Source organism: Peromyscus maniculatus, chromosome 4 (assembly GCF_049852395.1).
Source record: "Peromyscus maniculatus bairdii isolate BWxNUB_F1_BW_parent chromosome 4, HU_Pman_BW_mat_3.1, whole genome shotgun sequence".
Classification (NCBI taxonomy): Eukaryota; Metazoa; Chordata; class Mammalia; order Rodentia; family Cricetidae; genus Peromyscus; species Peromyscus maniculatus.
The window spans coordinates 87209774-87227025 of NC_134855.1; the positions used below are offsets into that span (position 1 = coordinate 87209774).

Sequence of the window (17252 nt, forward strand, 5' to 3'; positions counted from 1 at the left end):
AAATACCTTCCATACTTATCAAAGGAAAAATCCACCAAGAGGACACTGCAGTTCTTAACATCCATGTACAAAATATATGGACACCTAAGTTCATAAAAGAAACACTAATACAGCTTACATCAGACATTGACCCTCACTCACTGATAATGGGAGACTTCCCTACAGCACTATTGCTAATAGACAGGTCATACAGAAAAAAAAAAAAAAAAAAAAAAAAAAAAACTAGAGAAATATTTACAGAGCAAAACTAAACAGAGAAATGCTGGAGCTAATTGATATTAGAAACTAAATGTGGACTTAATAGACATTTGCATAACATTTCACCTAAACTCAAAAGAAAATACCTTCCTCTTGGCACTTCATGGAATCTTCTCCAAGATTAGTGACATACTTGGACATAAAGCAAGTCTCAACAGATATAAGAAAATTAAACTAACAGCCCACATTCTATAAAATCGCCAGTGATTAAATCAACAACAGAAACAGAAGAAAGCTTACAAACTCATGGAACAAGGACAACTCTACTGGATGAAAGCTGAGTCAAGACAGGAATTAAAGGCTTTCTAGAACTGAATGAAAATGAACAGTACTCAAATTTATGGGACATAATGAACATAACTCTAAGAGGTAAGTTTACAGCACTAAGTGCCTATATTAAAAACAAAAAAAGGAGTGATTTCATACTGGTAACTTTAAGTAGCACATGTGAAACCTCTAGACCAAAGAGAAGTTGCACACAAAAGGAGTAGATGGAAGGAAATAATCAAACTCAGTTTTGAAATCAATAAACTAGAAACAAACAAACAAAACCAATGTAAAGAGTTAATGAAGCAAAGAGCCAGTTCTTTGAGAAAATTGGTAAGATTGACAAACCATATCCAAATTAACTAAAAAGTGAAGAGAATATTTAAGTGAACAAAATTAGACATAACTAAAAGGGGACATAACAACTGACACCAATGAAATCCAGGAAATCACAAGGTCATACTTAAAAAACCTGTATTCCACCAAATTATAAACCCTAAGGAAGTGGATAACTTTCTCAATGCATATCACTTACCAATTAAATCATAATCAGAAAAGCAATTTAAAAATACCTATAACTCCTAGTGAAATAGAAGAAGCAGTCATTAAAAGTTGTCTCTCCTCCCCCCAAATAAAGCTGAGGACCAACTGTTTTCAGTGCAAAATTCTATGAGACTTTCAAAGGAGTTAACACCATTACCCCTCAAATTATTCCACAAATAGAAACAGAAGGAACATTGTCCAATTTGTTTTACAAGGCCACAGTTATCCTGATACCCAAACAACATAAAGACACAATGAAGAAAAAGAATTACAGATCAATTTTTCTTTATGAATACAGATGCAAAATTACTCAATGAAATAATTTCAAAAATCAGTAGCTCTCCTATGTACAAATGACAAGTGGACCGAGAAAGAAATCAGGGAAACAATGCCTTTCTCAATAGTGTCAAATACAAATAAAGCATCTTGGGGTAACTGTAACCAAAAAAATAAAAGACCTGTATGATAAAAACTTTAAGAGACTGAAGAAAAAAATTGAAAAAACTATCAGAAGATGGAAAGATCTCCTATGCTTATGGATCAATAGGATTAATATAGTAAAACTGGCTATTCTATACAAAAAATCTACTGATTCAATGTAATCCCCATAAAAATTTCAACACAATTTTTCACAAAACTTAAAATGACAAATTTTCAGCTTCACCTGGAAACACATATACATAGGATAACTAAAACAATCCGGAATATTAGAAAAACTGCTCTAGGTATTACCATCCCTGATCTCAAATTGTACTATGGAGTTGTAGTAAGTAATAAAACCAGCATGATACTGGTGCAAAATCAGACACATTGATTAATGAAGATCTAGAAACAAATCCACACATCCATTGGCACCTGATTTTGATAAAGAGGACAGAGACACATTCTGGAGAAAGGACAAGATCTTCAACAAATGGTGCTGGTAAAACTGGAATATTCCAAATACATTTATATTAATCAACCTATACAAAAATCAACTTCAAATGAATCAAAGCCCTCACTACAAAACCAGACACACTAGACCTGATAGAAGAGAATGTGGGGAGTAGCTTTGAACTTATTGGCAAAGGAGACAACTTTTTGGACAGAGCCCCATTAACACTGGAACTAGGATCAACAGTTAATAAATGGGACCCCATGAAACTGAGAAGCATGGCAAAGGACACTGTCATTCAGACAATACAGAATAGTTAAAGATTTTCATCAACACAACATCTGATAGAAGACTACTCTAAAAATTTCTAAAGAACTCAAAGAATTAGATATCATGAAGACAACCCAATTACAAAAATGGGGCTACAGGTCTAAACAGAGGAAACTCAGATGGCTGTAAAACACTTAAAAAATGTTCAACATCCTCAGTCATCAGGGAAATGCAAATTGAAACTACTCTGAGATGTCATCTTAAACCTGTCAGAATGGCTAAGACGAATAAAATAAGTGACAACTCATGCTGTAACGGGAACACTCATCCATCTCTGGTGGGTGTGCAAAATTGATGGATATCAGTGTGGGGGTTCCTCAGGAAGATGGGAAAGTACCTCAAGATCGAGCTATAACGCTCAGGCATATACTGAAAGAACACATCTTCCTACTATAGAGACACTTACTCAACCATGCTCATTGCTGGCCTGTTAGTAATTCAGAAATTAGAAATAACCTAGATGTCCCTCAACAGAATAAAAGATAAAGAAAATGTACATTTACATAATGGGATATTACTCAGCTGTTATAAGAATGAAATCATGAAATTTGCAGGTTAATGGATTGAATGAGAAACAAATCACCCTGAGTGAGGTAACCCAGACCCAGAAAGACAAATGTAGCATGTGTTCACTGGTATGTGAATTCTAGCTGTTTAGTCAATGAAGACCAAGCTATAACCTGTAGAGAAACAGAAGTTAGGTATAGATTAAGGGAGTATGGGGACAGATAGAGCTCCTAAGAAAGGGAAATAGAATAGACAGTTATGGATGTATGGCAGGGCAGGGGTGGGGTGGGGGACTGGAATGGGAGGATCAAGGGGGAAGGGGAAATGAAGAGGAGGACAAAGGAGGGAATACGGAGAGAAGGAGCTAAAGTTAAGGATTATTTGAGGGCCAGTATAGAAATTTAATATAGTAGAAGCTTTGTAAATATCCACATATGAAGGCAATCTAAATGAAATCATCAAATAATGGGAAGACAGAGGCCTAACTGGATGACTCTTGTCACCAAATGAGGCTTCCAGTACTGGTATTATGTTGTTGGCCAAAGCAGTCCCATCGGAACCCCACAACAGCCCAGGCTGTTGCCAAGACTATAGATTGTTCTCCATAAACTGACAGTAAGTCCTGTCCTATTGCTGAATACATCACCCACACAACTCACTGAACATGAAGAAACCAAGCTGGTGCCTACACAGAGCCTTCACCCCTATGTTCTAGAGTCTATGGTATAGAAAGGTACTCTGCATGCTATCAAAGGAAAAAGGTAAACACCAAGCCAGCCACAAAGCATTTGATCCACAATGATGTCTGCCTGTAAGATATGCTAGTACAATGGTGGCACAAAGCTTGTGGGTGTTACCAACCAATATCTGGTTTGACTTTTATTTTTTTAAATTTTATTTTATAATTTAATTTAATTTTACATATTAGCCACGGATTCCCTTGTCCAGGGCAAAGACTCCCCTGAGGATTGAGTTCAACCTGGTAGATTCAGTCCAGGCAGGTCCAGTCCCCTCCTCCCAGGCTGAGCCAAGTGTCCCTGTATAAGCCCCAGGTTTCAAACAGCCAGCTCATGAACTGAGGACAGGTCCCGGTCCCACTGCCTGGATGCCTCCCAAACAGTTCAAGCTAATGAACTGTCTTACTTATCCAGAGGACCTGATCCTGTTGGGGGCTCCTCAGCTATTGGTTCATAGTTCATGTGTTTCCATTCGTTTGGCTATTTGTCCCTGTGCTTTATCCAACCTTGGTTTCAACAATTCTTGCTCATATAAACCCTCCTCTTTCTCGATAATTAGACTCCCTGTGCTCCACCCGGGGTCTAGCCGTGGATCTCTGCATCCAGTTCCCTCAGTCATTGGATGAGATTTCTAGCTCAACATTTAGGGTGTTTTGCCATCCTATCTCCAGAGTAGGTCAGTTCAGGCTTTCTCTCACCCATTGCCAGTAGTCTATTGTGGAGGTATCTTTGTGGATTTCTGTGGACCTCTCTAGCACTTTGCTTCTTCCTATTCTCATGTGGTCTGCTGTGGGATGGTCTGTATGTCAAGTTACTCTGATTGGTCAATAAATAAAACACTGATTGGCCGGTGGCTAGGCAGGAAGTATAGGCGGGACTGACAGAGAGGAGAAAAGAAAGAACAAGAAGGTTTTGGAGATACTGCCAGCATGACAAACAGCATGTGAAGATGCCGGTAAGCCATGAGCCATGTGGCAAGGTATAGATTTACAGAAATGGATTAGCTTAATATGTAAGAATTAGATAGCTAGAAGCCTGAGTCAATAGGCCAAACAGTTTAAATAATATAAGCGTCTGTGTTTATTTTATAAGTGGGCTGTCGGACTGCTGGGGCTTGGTGGGACCCAAAGAAAAAACTCCAGCTACAGTGGTCTTCATTTATCATGGTCTCATTTCTTGTTCTCCCTCTCTGTTTTTGATCCAGCTGGGATCTCTCGTTTCCCTAAGCTCTCATTCCCTAAACCTTGCCCTTCATTACCCCCACTCACATCCAGGTTGTTCATGTAGATCTCATCCATTTCTCTGATAGAACCCATACCTGACAATGCTTAGATGACCAAGAACCTGAGACTAGATGGCCCAGGGACAAAATACTAATGTTCTACAAAGAAAAGAAAGTAGCAATAAAATGACTCTCAATGACATTCTGCTATAAGCATAGATAAGTGCCTTGCTCAGCCATCATCAGAGATTTCCTCCTGCAGCAGATGGGAACAAATACAGAGACCCACAGCTAGATATTATGCAGAGACTGAGAAACCTCGGAACACTTAGCCCTAACAGAATACCATCATCAAATCCCTCCCCTCAAAGCTCTGAGAACCCTGTGGAAGAGAAGATAAAAGATTGTAAGAGAGAGGATGGAGATTACCATGAAAACAAATTTCTCTAACTCAACAGGATCCCTCAATCTTGTGCCTTTTCTTGGTCTCTTTTCCTTTTTTTCTCCTTTTTGTTTGTTTTGTTTTATTCATTTGTTTGTTTGCTTTGTTTAGTCCTATTGCAATGTGTTAGTTTTTTTCTATCTTCATTATTATATTATATTAAAAATATATTATCCCTTAGAAGCCTGTTTATTTTCTAATGAGAGGCAGAAGGCGGATGCTCCAGAAAGAATGGAGGCAAAGAGGAACTGGAAGGAGTAGAGGGAGAGGAAATCATAATCAAGATATATTATGTGAGAAAAAAATCTATTTTTAATAAAAGGTAAAAATGATAGCAAAAATACAAACAAAAATAAATATGACTGTATTTTGGTTGTCAATATTTTGTAGATCCATAATAAACAGACTCATGTCTCCAGCTTTTTATCATCTCACTACTTTGTAACAAAGACAAAGGAGCTTAATAAGATAGTAATACAAATCAACACAGAGCAAAACAGTCTTTTCCCTGCCTGCCCACCAAGATAACAGCCAGGACTCAACAATGTCTGGCACCTTGAATGGAAAAATATCAGTCTCAAAATTTTGAAAGTCAAGATATTCAGTGCTGCTTATCTTGGTTTAGAATAGAAAGTCTGACAAGATCTTAATTATAGTGTGACAGCAGCAGTGGTAATATAATACCAAAAGCACGTAACTGAAGAGTTTGCAATGCCTTTTAAAACACTCCTTGTACTAAAGGTTAAAGAATATGTTTACAAAAGAAGCCAAAGTCCCCTCACTGGTCAATAGGGACAGTAAATTTCTTTCCTTTTGTGCATTTCTACTTTTGCATATTTTTATGTTTGTTTTGATGGAGGGAGGTGTCTGTATCTCATAGTAAAACTTTATGAAGCTTTGAAATTATGACAATGTGCTCCATGGGTCTAATCTGAGCAGTAACTATTGAGTGATTATTTTCCAATATTTCTTTTTTTTTATTGAAAATAGATTCTTTCTCAGACTATATATCCTGATTATAGTTTCCCATCCCTCCACTCCTCCCAGCTCCTTCTCACATTCCCTCCTCTTTGGACTCCCTCCCTCCCATCTCCTTCCCACTTCCTCTCCCTATTGGACCTGCTCCCTTTCTGTCTATCATTAGAAAGAATTTGCTTCCATTTGTTCATTCATTGCAAAAGAACGGCTTTCTTTCCAGGACACCTTTAACTGTAATCCAGCCTCTCCTCTGAGCCACATCACTTATTGAATAGTATATAGGAAAATCCCCCAAAGAAGCAGAGAAGGAGTAAGGTCTCAAAGCTGAGGTTTATATAGGATCATGTTGCCTCTCAGCATCAGAATGATTCTGTAAAATCCTGAAACAAGCCTGTGATCAGATCATATGGTTTCTATCTACAGTGTTTGTTTTGAAAAACAAGAGAATTCAGAAATTTCAAATCAAAGAGTTTGATTAGTCAACTCCAGTGCAATGGAGTTACTTTTATTCCCAGGAAAAAATACTATATATATTTTAATATTTTAAAGAGAAATACAGGGAAACTAACATTTACGATAATATATACAATTTTATATCAGCAATAGCTGTTAATATGTACTTCCTAGTAGCCAGGTCATTGCAAAAAGATTAAGAAAAGGAGAACAAAATGCTGAGTTTTGATAAAGGAATCTCTCTTTTTAAAGATTTGTTTAATTATTTTATGTGTATGTACATGAACCTGAGTGTATGCATATGTACCATCTGCATATAGACATCTTTAGAGGCATTAGAAGATGGTGTCAGATCCTCTGGGGCTAGAGTTAGGGTGGTTGAACCCAAATCAGGTCCTCTGCAAAGAGTAAGGCTCTTAACTGCTGAGCCCCAACAAGGTATTCTTTGTGTTTTGAATTTGATTATATAGAGTTAAATTCAATGTTATACTTGTGAAAAACAATGCATTATTTGTAAGAATAATTCATTCCTATTTCTAATTTTATGTCACTCTTCTTTAAACTGTGATCACATTTTTGATATGGTTTATTTTTGCTAAAAACCAGTTTGCTGATATTTTTAGATTATTTAATCCATATTGGAAAAATATCTTTAATAAGGAGATAAGAACTCAATCTTGGACATATTCAAAAGAATTTGCACATAAAACTATAAAAATGACATTTTAATAGCACTTCTGTTATACTAAAAACAAAACAAAACACAGATGCTGCAGTCCTATTATTTATCTCCACTGTGCATAGGCATTTGTACTTTTACAAAGCAGGACAAATAAATTGGAGAAGTCTCTTCATAGCTCACCTTACTTGACTTTCATTCATTGTAACTAATCCATAGAAGAAAACACACAGGCCAACAACTGCTGCAGGAATCAGCATGCCAGTATACCATCCCAGCCATGCGAAGTACAAACCAATCTTCTCACCAAAGTATAGCCTGCACAAGAAAGCCAGTCTTCAGTTTGAATTAACGCAACATAAATGACCCAACAATCTCCAATCCCACAACAGATATATCAGATGTAAACTGAGGCCTCTAGTCCATGTACTTGTCAGCAATACTAGGGTATCTGACCCTGCTGGCTGTTAATGACTCTCACAATGGCAATGATGTGTTTCTGTAAACTTGGCCACTAAAGGGACAGTATAAGACCAACTTTCAACAGTACCTATTTCTGGTCCAACTTTCTCAAAATAGTTTTCATAACCCAATTTTTGCCTTTCTCCATCTTCCTAATAGTATACCTTTTTAGTCTTTAATGGAGCTATGTTTTCCTGAGAATAAAAAGAAGAGAAAAAAAAATCAGTTGGCCATCTGATTGGATTCTCAGTTCAGGGCAAGATGTGTCTCCACTTGAGACACTGACATGCTTATGCTACAGTCTGCCTGGTTATATCTCACCTTCTTCCACTGAAGCTTTATTCTGCTTGTCGGAAGCACATTTCCTTTTATTACCACTGGCCTCTAACTAAAACAAAACATTTCCCTTTTCCTGTAACGGGTATTTGTCTTCTTCTTCATATTGTTTCTTCCAGTCAGCTTTTCTCTCTAACCCTTGTTAGGTGTTTTGTGCTTGTTCCAATGCCTTAGTGTCATCAGACATGATGCCTTATAACTTTCCTTCATACCACAATTCAGTGTTACACTCACAACATTTAAGCCCATTGAAGTGAGAGCTGTGCATTTATTGCTTCACTACCAACCACTGTTAGAAGAGCAAATGAAACTAAAGGAATTAAAACCTTATTAGTCTTCAGTTGATATGAAAGTGGCAGATTAATGAGGCAGTTCTAAGATCTACTCAGCTGTTCTCCCTTCACTCACTCACTCCAATGTTGCTTTTTTATAGTTCCATAATTTATAAAGGGCTGATAGAAATAATTTTACATTCCCTGATTTCCTTACTCCTGTGAGGTCTCCATTTTCTAAAGCTGGTTAGTTAACATAACCCTGCCCACAGCTACACTGTTAAAGATTGATGCTTCACAGTGATTGTTGCTGGGAAGAAAATTTAATTATTAGTTTTCATTAACAAGGCTTCCCTTTCTGCATTGTGAACAATGGGATATCTTTATGAGGATGAGGAGAGTAGTTGCAGGGACTGACCTGCTCATAAGACACTAATGCATTAACCTGGTATTTTGTTGTTGTTGTTGAAGTTAATGTAAGTTAATATTATTAGGCTAAAATATGTTCTAAGTCAAAGCAGGCTTCAATGTGTGTCAGGGGGTGGAGAAGCTAGCTGCAGACAAAGAAAAATGGCCAAAAATGACCTTGCCCTGCAACACCGGTATTTACAACTATCTACAATAATTATTCCTTAGAGGTACAACAAAATCCTGCAGAAGAAAGAGAACAAAGGGATACTATTGCAGCAGTTCCCCACTACTGCTCAACCAAGGCCATTCTCTTTGTGTCTCTTTTATTTAAAGCTCCCCCTGTGACATTTCAGTTGATGATCTGTCCCTTGCTGAAATAACTTCTATCTCCAAGTAAACCCTGGTATCTATAACTTTAGAAATAATCATTTATTTCAACAACTTTATTTTTTAAGTTTAAATCCCTTTGATACCAATTATTAGAATTGTTTGAAATGTCATATCCCTGTTTTTGCAGCTGCTGATTTTTTAAAGTATTCCTTTGGATCTAAAATAGTTTCCATGGGAAATTAGATTGAAACTAAATAAGCTTTAGCTATTAAGTGTTTGAATCAATTTTAAAATAGCAAAACAATATAACCGCATCTCCAGAAATGATTGTTCTTTAAAAAAAAAAAAAAGATGAATTGACAGCTTTTGACACATACATCACATTAAGGTATTTTTATACTGGACATGACAATGGTGATTTGCCTGTGGAAATCCCATCAGCTATGATCAAAAGAACCCAACTGTCACATACCATCCTGCTCTTATTATAGAAAGGAAGCCACAGAAAGACTCATGAACAACTTAACTATAAAGAGTTAAAAGTTCTGGAAATTGTGCTTTGTCCACAATAGCTTTCTGTGGTTGAAGCTGAATGTCCTCCACATCACTGCTTCAGTTTTAGCTATAACTAAGTTCCTAGGCAGTGCTGTCCATTGACATATCACCTGCACTCCTTTACTGTATACCCTTTTCTGATGGGTCTTTCATGATGCATTATTGCTTAGTCACTTTAACCAACACATATTCTTACAGGAAAATTACCCATCTCTGTGAGTAGTCAAACAATAGTAGCTGGAGAGCCCTGGATGATTGTAATAGAGACCCCATTTATTCATAAAAGATGCTTGCTTAATTTACCTGAAGCAATAATAGCAATGCTGCCTGTAGATAAGAATAGTAACTCAGCCAGGCAGTGGTGGCACACAACTTTAATCCCAGGACTCAGGAGGCAGGGGCAGGTGGATCTTTGTGAGTTTGAGGTCTACAGAGTGAGATCAAGGACAGGCACCAAAACTACACAGAGAAACCCTGCCTCGGGAAAAAAAAAGTAATTCACACTGAAATGCTACTCAAAAACTATCATCTTAGTTCCTAAAAAACATTTTTATGAGCCAGCATGTCTTACTATATTGTGCCCACAGATTTCAAAAATAATAATGCTTTACTTTAATACATTAGAATAATGGAATTTGTCATGGTTGACATAGTAAGAAAATGTCTTGATTCTGGATATAATCAACAACTAACATTTGCTGAGTATTCATCCTGTGTATCTCCAAGTGCTTACTCCACTTACTATCCTGTGACCCACAGAGTTCACCACTGTGGACCTTATCCACTCTGTTTTTTCAAAACTTCTGACTTCCAGACAGGCTTGTTGGTTTCAAGATCTATATGGTAGATGGTTTCCTTTCTCTTGGGTCGTGGTTTGTCTACAACTGCTTTCTTCCTCAGGTCACAGCTTGTATCTGTTACCTCCTTCTATGGGTTAGTATTAATTGGTTCTGGCAAGTCCTTCCTCCTCCTATGTCTTTAAGATAAGGTTTAATAATCGCTTCTAGTTTTTACTAGTCCCTGAGCATGTCATTAGGTGTTGGCTTTCATGATCCCACTTCCCACTTCTGTATCTTCTTTCTTACTGATTTCCCTTCAAGCATTCCTTCAGTGATCTGTATCCTACTGACACACTGACTAATACAGTTGTGAGCTATTTTTCATATTCTGTAAACAGATAAAAATATCAACACATATAGCTTAATAATATGTGTTTTTCTTTTATCCTATAGATATTCATCATTAGCTAGCAAATTGGAATAGTATTAACATTCATTTCATGCTTTTTATATAAACAATGTTTTCTGAACTAAAATAAATTATGTAAATTTCAAATATAAATACTCCAAACATAAAACTGAATCCAGGCATGATGCTGTATGCCTTTTATCGCAGCATAGGCAGACAGAGTTCTGTCAGTTCAAACTAGCTTTGTTTACACAGTAAGTTTCAGGGCAGACAGGGATACACAGTGAGACTCTGTCTCAAAATAAATGATAGATAGATAGATAGATAGATAGATAGATAGATAGATAGATAGATAGATAGATAGATAGATAGATAGATAGATGATAGATAGATAGACAGACAGATGATAGAGTTAAGAGCAACTACTCAATAGAAAGTGCTCACAAAAATAGAGAGAACATCTGTTTGGAAGACACATATAGCCAGTCCAGTGCATTACCAAGTTCTACAACTACAAATTCTACTATCCACAGATCAAAGTTGTGTCTTCATTAAACATGCATGTTCTATTTTTGCCATTCATCCCTAAATAATATAACATATTAACTATTTCCCTAACATTCACATTGTATTAGTTATTATGAAAACTCTAGGGATGATTGAAAGTATGCTGAAGTATATATGTACGTTATGTCTAAACACACACTATATAAAAGGAATATGGGCACCGTGGAGTGTGTCATTTGAGAGGAGTTTCTGGAACTAATTCCTTGTGAATACTGACAGCCTGCCACATACACACAGGTGATATGTTGGCTGTTTGCCTATCTGCCTTCATACCTGTTGAATGCTTCTTTGTTTTGATTTTTTTTCATAAGGTAATCCATTGTTCTAGCTCCATTGTAAAATGCTTATGATGAAATTGAGCAATGAGATACTAGAAGACTTGGTAGTATGAAGAACAAATAAACAATCCAGGATAATTTTCCTCCCCCTAGTATTCCTCAGAACCTGGTATTTTGGGTGTGTAATACATATGGCACCATTTCCCCTCCAGGGTGCTGGTCACTTCCTCTTGCTATCAATCTCTGATTGACTTAAAGACTCTTTTATTACCTTTCACACTCACTCCATAACCAATTCCTGGCATTGAGTTCCTTCCATTGAAAAGTCATGCAGTGTTTTTTGTTGTTGTTGTTGGTTTTTTTTTCTGCAGAGAATTTCTAAACTGAAATAGCTGTGATAAGAAATAATTTCAAGGCTAGGAAAACAGCAATAGACCAGTTTTCTCATTATTACCAGCCAGTCCATTTACAGCACCTGATCAAGTCCAGAGGCTGATGCTTGTACCACATTCCCCAGCGTGCCCAGCGCTCATACAACAGATGCCTGTTATTCTGCGGTCCATGGGTTTTGATGGGCAGGCTGCTCTTATAGGCTCCCTGAGAGAGATACAACAACGTAAATCAGAATCCATTTTCTTAGTCAACTTTGAACTGAATAAGAATTAGTGTATCCCTAACAAGGAAATGTATCAATATATAAAATAATTAGAGATTACATACTCAAGCTTACTACTGGAATGGTAAATACCTTTATCATTGGAAATATGATAGTTCTGTGAAAATAGTGTTTTAAATAATTTTTCAAGTAATTTGGGCCCATTTTACTTAAGTAAATGAGACTTCATATTTCACTGTTTGGATCAGGATCTTTTAATTAAAAATGATAAAATTATTGTAATGTTTCATTGATAAATTGAATACCATTTAGATTTAAGAAGTGAGCTAGATACAGAAAAGTTCTCTTTTACTTATAGATTATAAGAGAACAAATATTTGCTTAAAACGAATGGGATTATGACCTTTAGAGCCACCTATGTGTTTAGATCCTAGGGTCTTGTAAATTTACTTTTAATATTTCAAAATTTAAGCATTTAAAACACAATGTTTTCTTTCAAATGGCCTTCATATGGTTGAGTGTTCCCTAATCACCACAGATGAGATTATTTATGAAGCTTTCTTGAAACTTTGAGATCTGGTTTGCAAGTGTCTTCAGGCTGCAAGGGGATAACATGTTCATGCCATCTCTGACACTTTAATAAAATGTAAAAAAAAATAGTTAGGGACAGGGTGATACACATTCAAAGTACAAGCCCAAGATATCCTCCCTAAGATAGCCCAAGTTTTTAAAACTTAATAATTGGAAGCCAAAGAGAAAAATGAAAAACTATCTTGATTTCAAGTGCAGAACATCCACTTGGAATAGTATTTGCTCTTGAAACTAGATTGCTGCCTGCCTGATACTTATCAAAAGGATGAATAGCAAAATTGCTGTTCTTTTGCAGTCAGTGCTAATAATTCTAATATATGGCATTCACCCAGATTTAGTGGTCAGACCATATATATTTCTAGATGCTAAAATTTAGGGTACCTAGGACACCACTGTTCAACCTGCACTTAACACCGACTACTACACCGCTCTAGATTGACAGTGACAAGAGGGGAGCTGCAAGGGAGAACTGGGTGAAGAGAAAGCTCTGACCTACTCATGCACTTGTGAGCCTTTCTGAAGGCTCACATATTGTCAGTGGTCCCTAATCACACCTTGGATTGACCTTCCTCCATGATCCATCCTTGAAAGAATTGTATATTTGACTCATGTCTTGGACAAAGTTTTCTCATACATATGCACCTTTGGCCTATTGATTTTACCTTTTCCTGTCCGTTTTCCCTAGAAGGATTTGCCATGCTCCTCTAGCTATTGCCATTTTTGTAAGAAAATAAAAAAAACTCTCAACTATGAATAAAAATTATGAGACTGAATATAGTATCTAGCATCAATCAAAAAGGAAGACATATACATTAAAATATCCTTATTAGACTATATATTAATACCATTGACTTCATTTTCTTCTTTGTAAATCTTGCTTTTATCCTATGAGTAAATAGCAATTCAAATCAATAGACAACTCCTAGCCAATTTCATTGTGTCTCAATTATCTTTTGTATATTTACAGTAAGCAATGGTACTCAATGATACTTTTTATTTCTTTTGTATATTCATGACATATATTTATATTCCAAATACTTTATATACATAAATTAAAAAGACTATCATCAACAACCCAGTTATGACAGTTACCAAATTTCCCATGAGAAACTCAAGTGAACTATCAGTGTACAAGCTAATTATGCAGAGAAAATTACCGTGCCCAAGAGAACAAACCAAATTTCCTGTGTTAAATGACTCCCTTAGCTGTGCTTCTCTGATCACTTTAGTTTACCACCATTTTAAATGGTGTTTAATTTTTCTAAGCTGTGTTCCTTTATATCTAAAGAGAGAATAATGTTTACTTCTTTCTGCACAGGCAAAATCATGGTAAAACATGTGCTGGTTCAGCACATGAAATATATGAAAAAAATGCTCATGATTATTATTCCTAACTTTTTATTGTAAGTGGGTATTTCATGAAGATCAATAACACTTCCTATGCTTATAACTGTCTTTGACGTTTTACTTTCTTGTACCTGGATTATATATGTTTATAATGGAATTAATCTTATTGTCAGTACCACAGGGTTGTTTCAAGTGAGAGATAGTCCATACTTATCTCATTGACAAATACAACATTTCCAATTCATTTTATCTACTAACAGTTATATGGGGCTGCAAATTCCTCATATGCATTAACTTTTGAGCTCATTGCATTAACATTGGAAATCAAGGAATGATGGTTTTTGAAAGGACAGAAGTAAAACTTCTAATTTATTTTAAGATGTGACACAGTTAAAAAAAAATAAACTAAAGGTGTGTATAGCAGGGGACAAGGAGGTGTTCAACAGATGCTCTTTTCATTGTTCAGGGCCATCCACATCTTTCTAGTTAAAACTTGGAGCAAGATAATAATCTGTCTAGAAGTGAGGTAGGTAATGCATGGAGGTTTTGATTGTGGTCTTGTTTTTGACTTTCAGGTATTCTAAAATAGTGAATACAAGTCATGAACCTGCCTTATTCGGAAGGAATGGGCATTTCAAGCAGGATGAATCATGATGTATTGTGTTGGAACAGAGAGTAGTTAGAATATTAAACTGCTCTGGGGGAGGCTGGGGTTCTTCCCATAGGGAAAACTGTAGACATGTTTTGGAGTTGATGGGCCACTGTGAGGCTAAAGGATGGTAATATTGTCTCAGTGAACTGTTCTAGATGTGAGTACTCAGATCTAAATGAATGAAATTGTTCAGGCACTGTCATGGTTTCAATGAGAAATTTCTCTAATGGTCTCAGGCATTTGGAAACTTGGCCTTGAGGTGGTGGAGCTGTTTAGAGAGGTTTAGGAGGTATGGCCAGGAGAGATGGGGTTTGAGAGTTTATGGTCTCATCCTAGTTCCTATCCCTGCTTGGTTCTTACTGCTCAATAAGTGAGTTCTTGTTGCGTTGCTCTAGCCACCATTCTTGCTGCTTGCTGCCATGGTGCTTGGTCATGGACTCTAATCCCTAGAAACCGAAGCCCAAATAAACTTTTTTTCCATAAGTTACTTGTTGTGGTGTTGGATCACAACAACAAAAAGTAACTAATACTGTCTCCGAGAATGAAAATATTTTGTTTTGTTGAATGGAAAATATCTTTCAAAATTACCTCATGTGGGGGGAATGCTGCTATGTATGAGCCATTATTTATAAGTTTACGGATACCTAGAAATAGAACAAAGATCTGAGTCAATTTCAATGAAGATTTTCCCTTAAAACATGTATTAATGCACAGAATTATTTTAAGACTTAAAGCAATTCAAATGACTTCCATATTCACGTCAACTATAGGGATAGTAATTTTGAAAAAGAGATTGGTACTCAGCCTAGGTGTGTGTCCTTGCCACATTGTTTACAAGACACCAACACAAGGTTTCATTTTACCAAATCACACCATGATGAGTGGTGTACTGTTAATTTCCACTTCTTGGGATCACATGAACCAAGAAAACCTTTTTATCTATCCCCCACCAAATACAACAAAATTTAGTCAAAGAGGAATTTTCTACTCCTGACATTTGACAGAAAATATTGTTGGATCGAGAAATGTTTGTTTATGCTAAATTGAAAGGATGTAAAATGTCACACTAAAATCTGTCATCTTGGTGAAGGTACTGTGAGATTTCCCTTTGAGAATGAGCAATGAGAAAAACTTTCTGGAGAGCAACGTTTGTTACAATGTTATTTATTATCATGCAAGAAAGGAATATTTGTATACCTGAAATATGGAACCTTTTATAATGTTGCAAACAAAATTATATAAGGTGCACAGTAAATAATCGTAGTTTAGTGAGTGCTTATCTTAGACTGTTCTACAGGAATTTGCAACTTATTTTCATGTGATACATAATGATGAGAAAATAGTTTTAAAAGTAGAAATGCATATACAATATACATTTATATTTTGAAATAATGCATTTTTCTATAAATTCATTACTGATAACTGTGACTAGGAATACTTTTTATTTTATTTTTGTTCTTCTGTGTTTAGCATATTCCCACAAAGAATATACTTTTTAAAAAATAATTAAAAATGTCAATGAATCATATAAGTACAATTTTCCATCATAAGAAAATTTTCACCTCATGTTCTGCGTATTTTAATTTTTTTCTTTAGAAAATTTCTCATTGTTTTGGGTAAAGTTTTAGTGTCTAAGGCAACTATTTTGATTGCTCAGTTACAAATGAATTGTTAGTCAGAAAAAACTAGACCATGAAGATTCTTCTTTACAAAGTAAACATGAAACATGCTATTTTTTTAAACTAGTGTTGTTCTTCATCCTAGCATAATCAGGAAATTATGGTAATAGATTCCAATGGGTTGTCAGTTTTGAACTTTGAAGAATTTAGAACAGTTGGCTAACTGATTTCTTCATTTCTTCAATTAAGCTTCACAATTGTCAATGTGTATGTTAGCTTTGTTTTGTTTTCAATTCTATGTAAGGCTTTCAATTTTATTCATCTTGTTCTAGTTGCACACCTCTCAGTTTTCTTTCATATTACATATGTACTAAAATGTTAACCCCATCAAATGACACAAAGTTTCAAAATTTAATAAGATAAAATAAGTGGCCATTTAATATTCCAGAAACAATCTCTCATTAGGTTACTTACATATTCTTCTAGACTTTCATTTATTTTTATTTCTATGTATCAAGAAAATGGAATCACACTAGACTAATAGTTTTGTAAATTGCTCTTCTTTACTTATTGAATCATGAGGATCTTTCAAAGCCAATTCGATCTAGAAACTAATTTTAATTTCTGTGTATAAAATCTGTGTCATAAAGTGTTTAACATACAGCACATAAGAAATAAAATTAAATCCTTTAATTAAAAACTGTATTGGTTTAGGATAAATTTTGTTCTTAAATATTT

General features: G+C 35.7%; 1 protein-coding gene across 2 annotated transcripts in view; it reads right to left on the reverse strand.

Moving 5' to 3' along the window:
* LOC143272950 (anoctamin-3-like) overlaps positions 1 to 17252 on the reverse strand; it is a 183821-nt gene that overhangs the window by 23969 nt on the left and 142600 nt on the right. For both annotated transcript variants that reach the window (XM_076570259.1, XM_076570260.1), the window contains 3 exons: positions 15484 to 15539; positions 12165 to 12286; positions 7474 to 7608 (listed from right to left, as the gene is read on the reverse strand). In XM_076570259.1, the coding sequence (XP_076426374.1) occupies positions 7474 to 7608; positions 12165 to 12286; positions 15484 to 15539 (313 nt within the window). The remainder of the gene's footprint in view (positions 1 to 7473; positions 7609 to 12164; positions 12287 to 15483; positions 15540 to 17252) is intronic.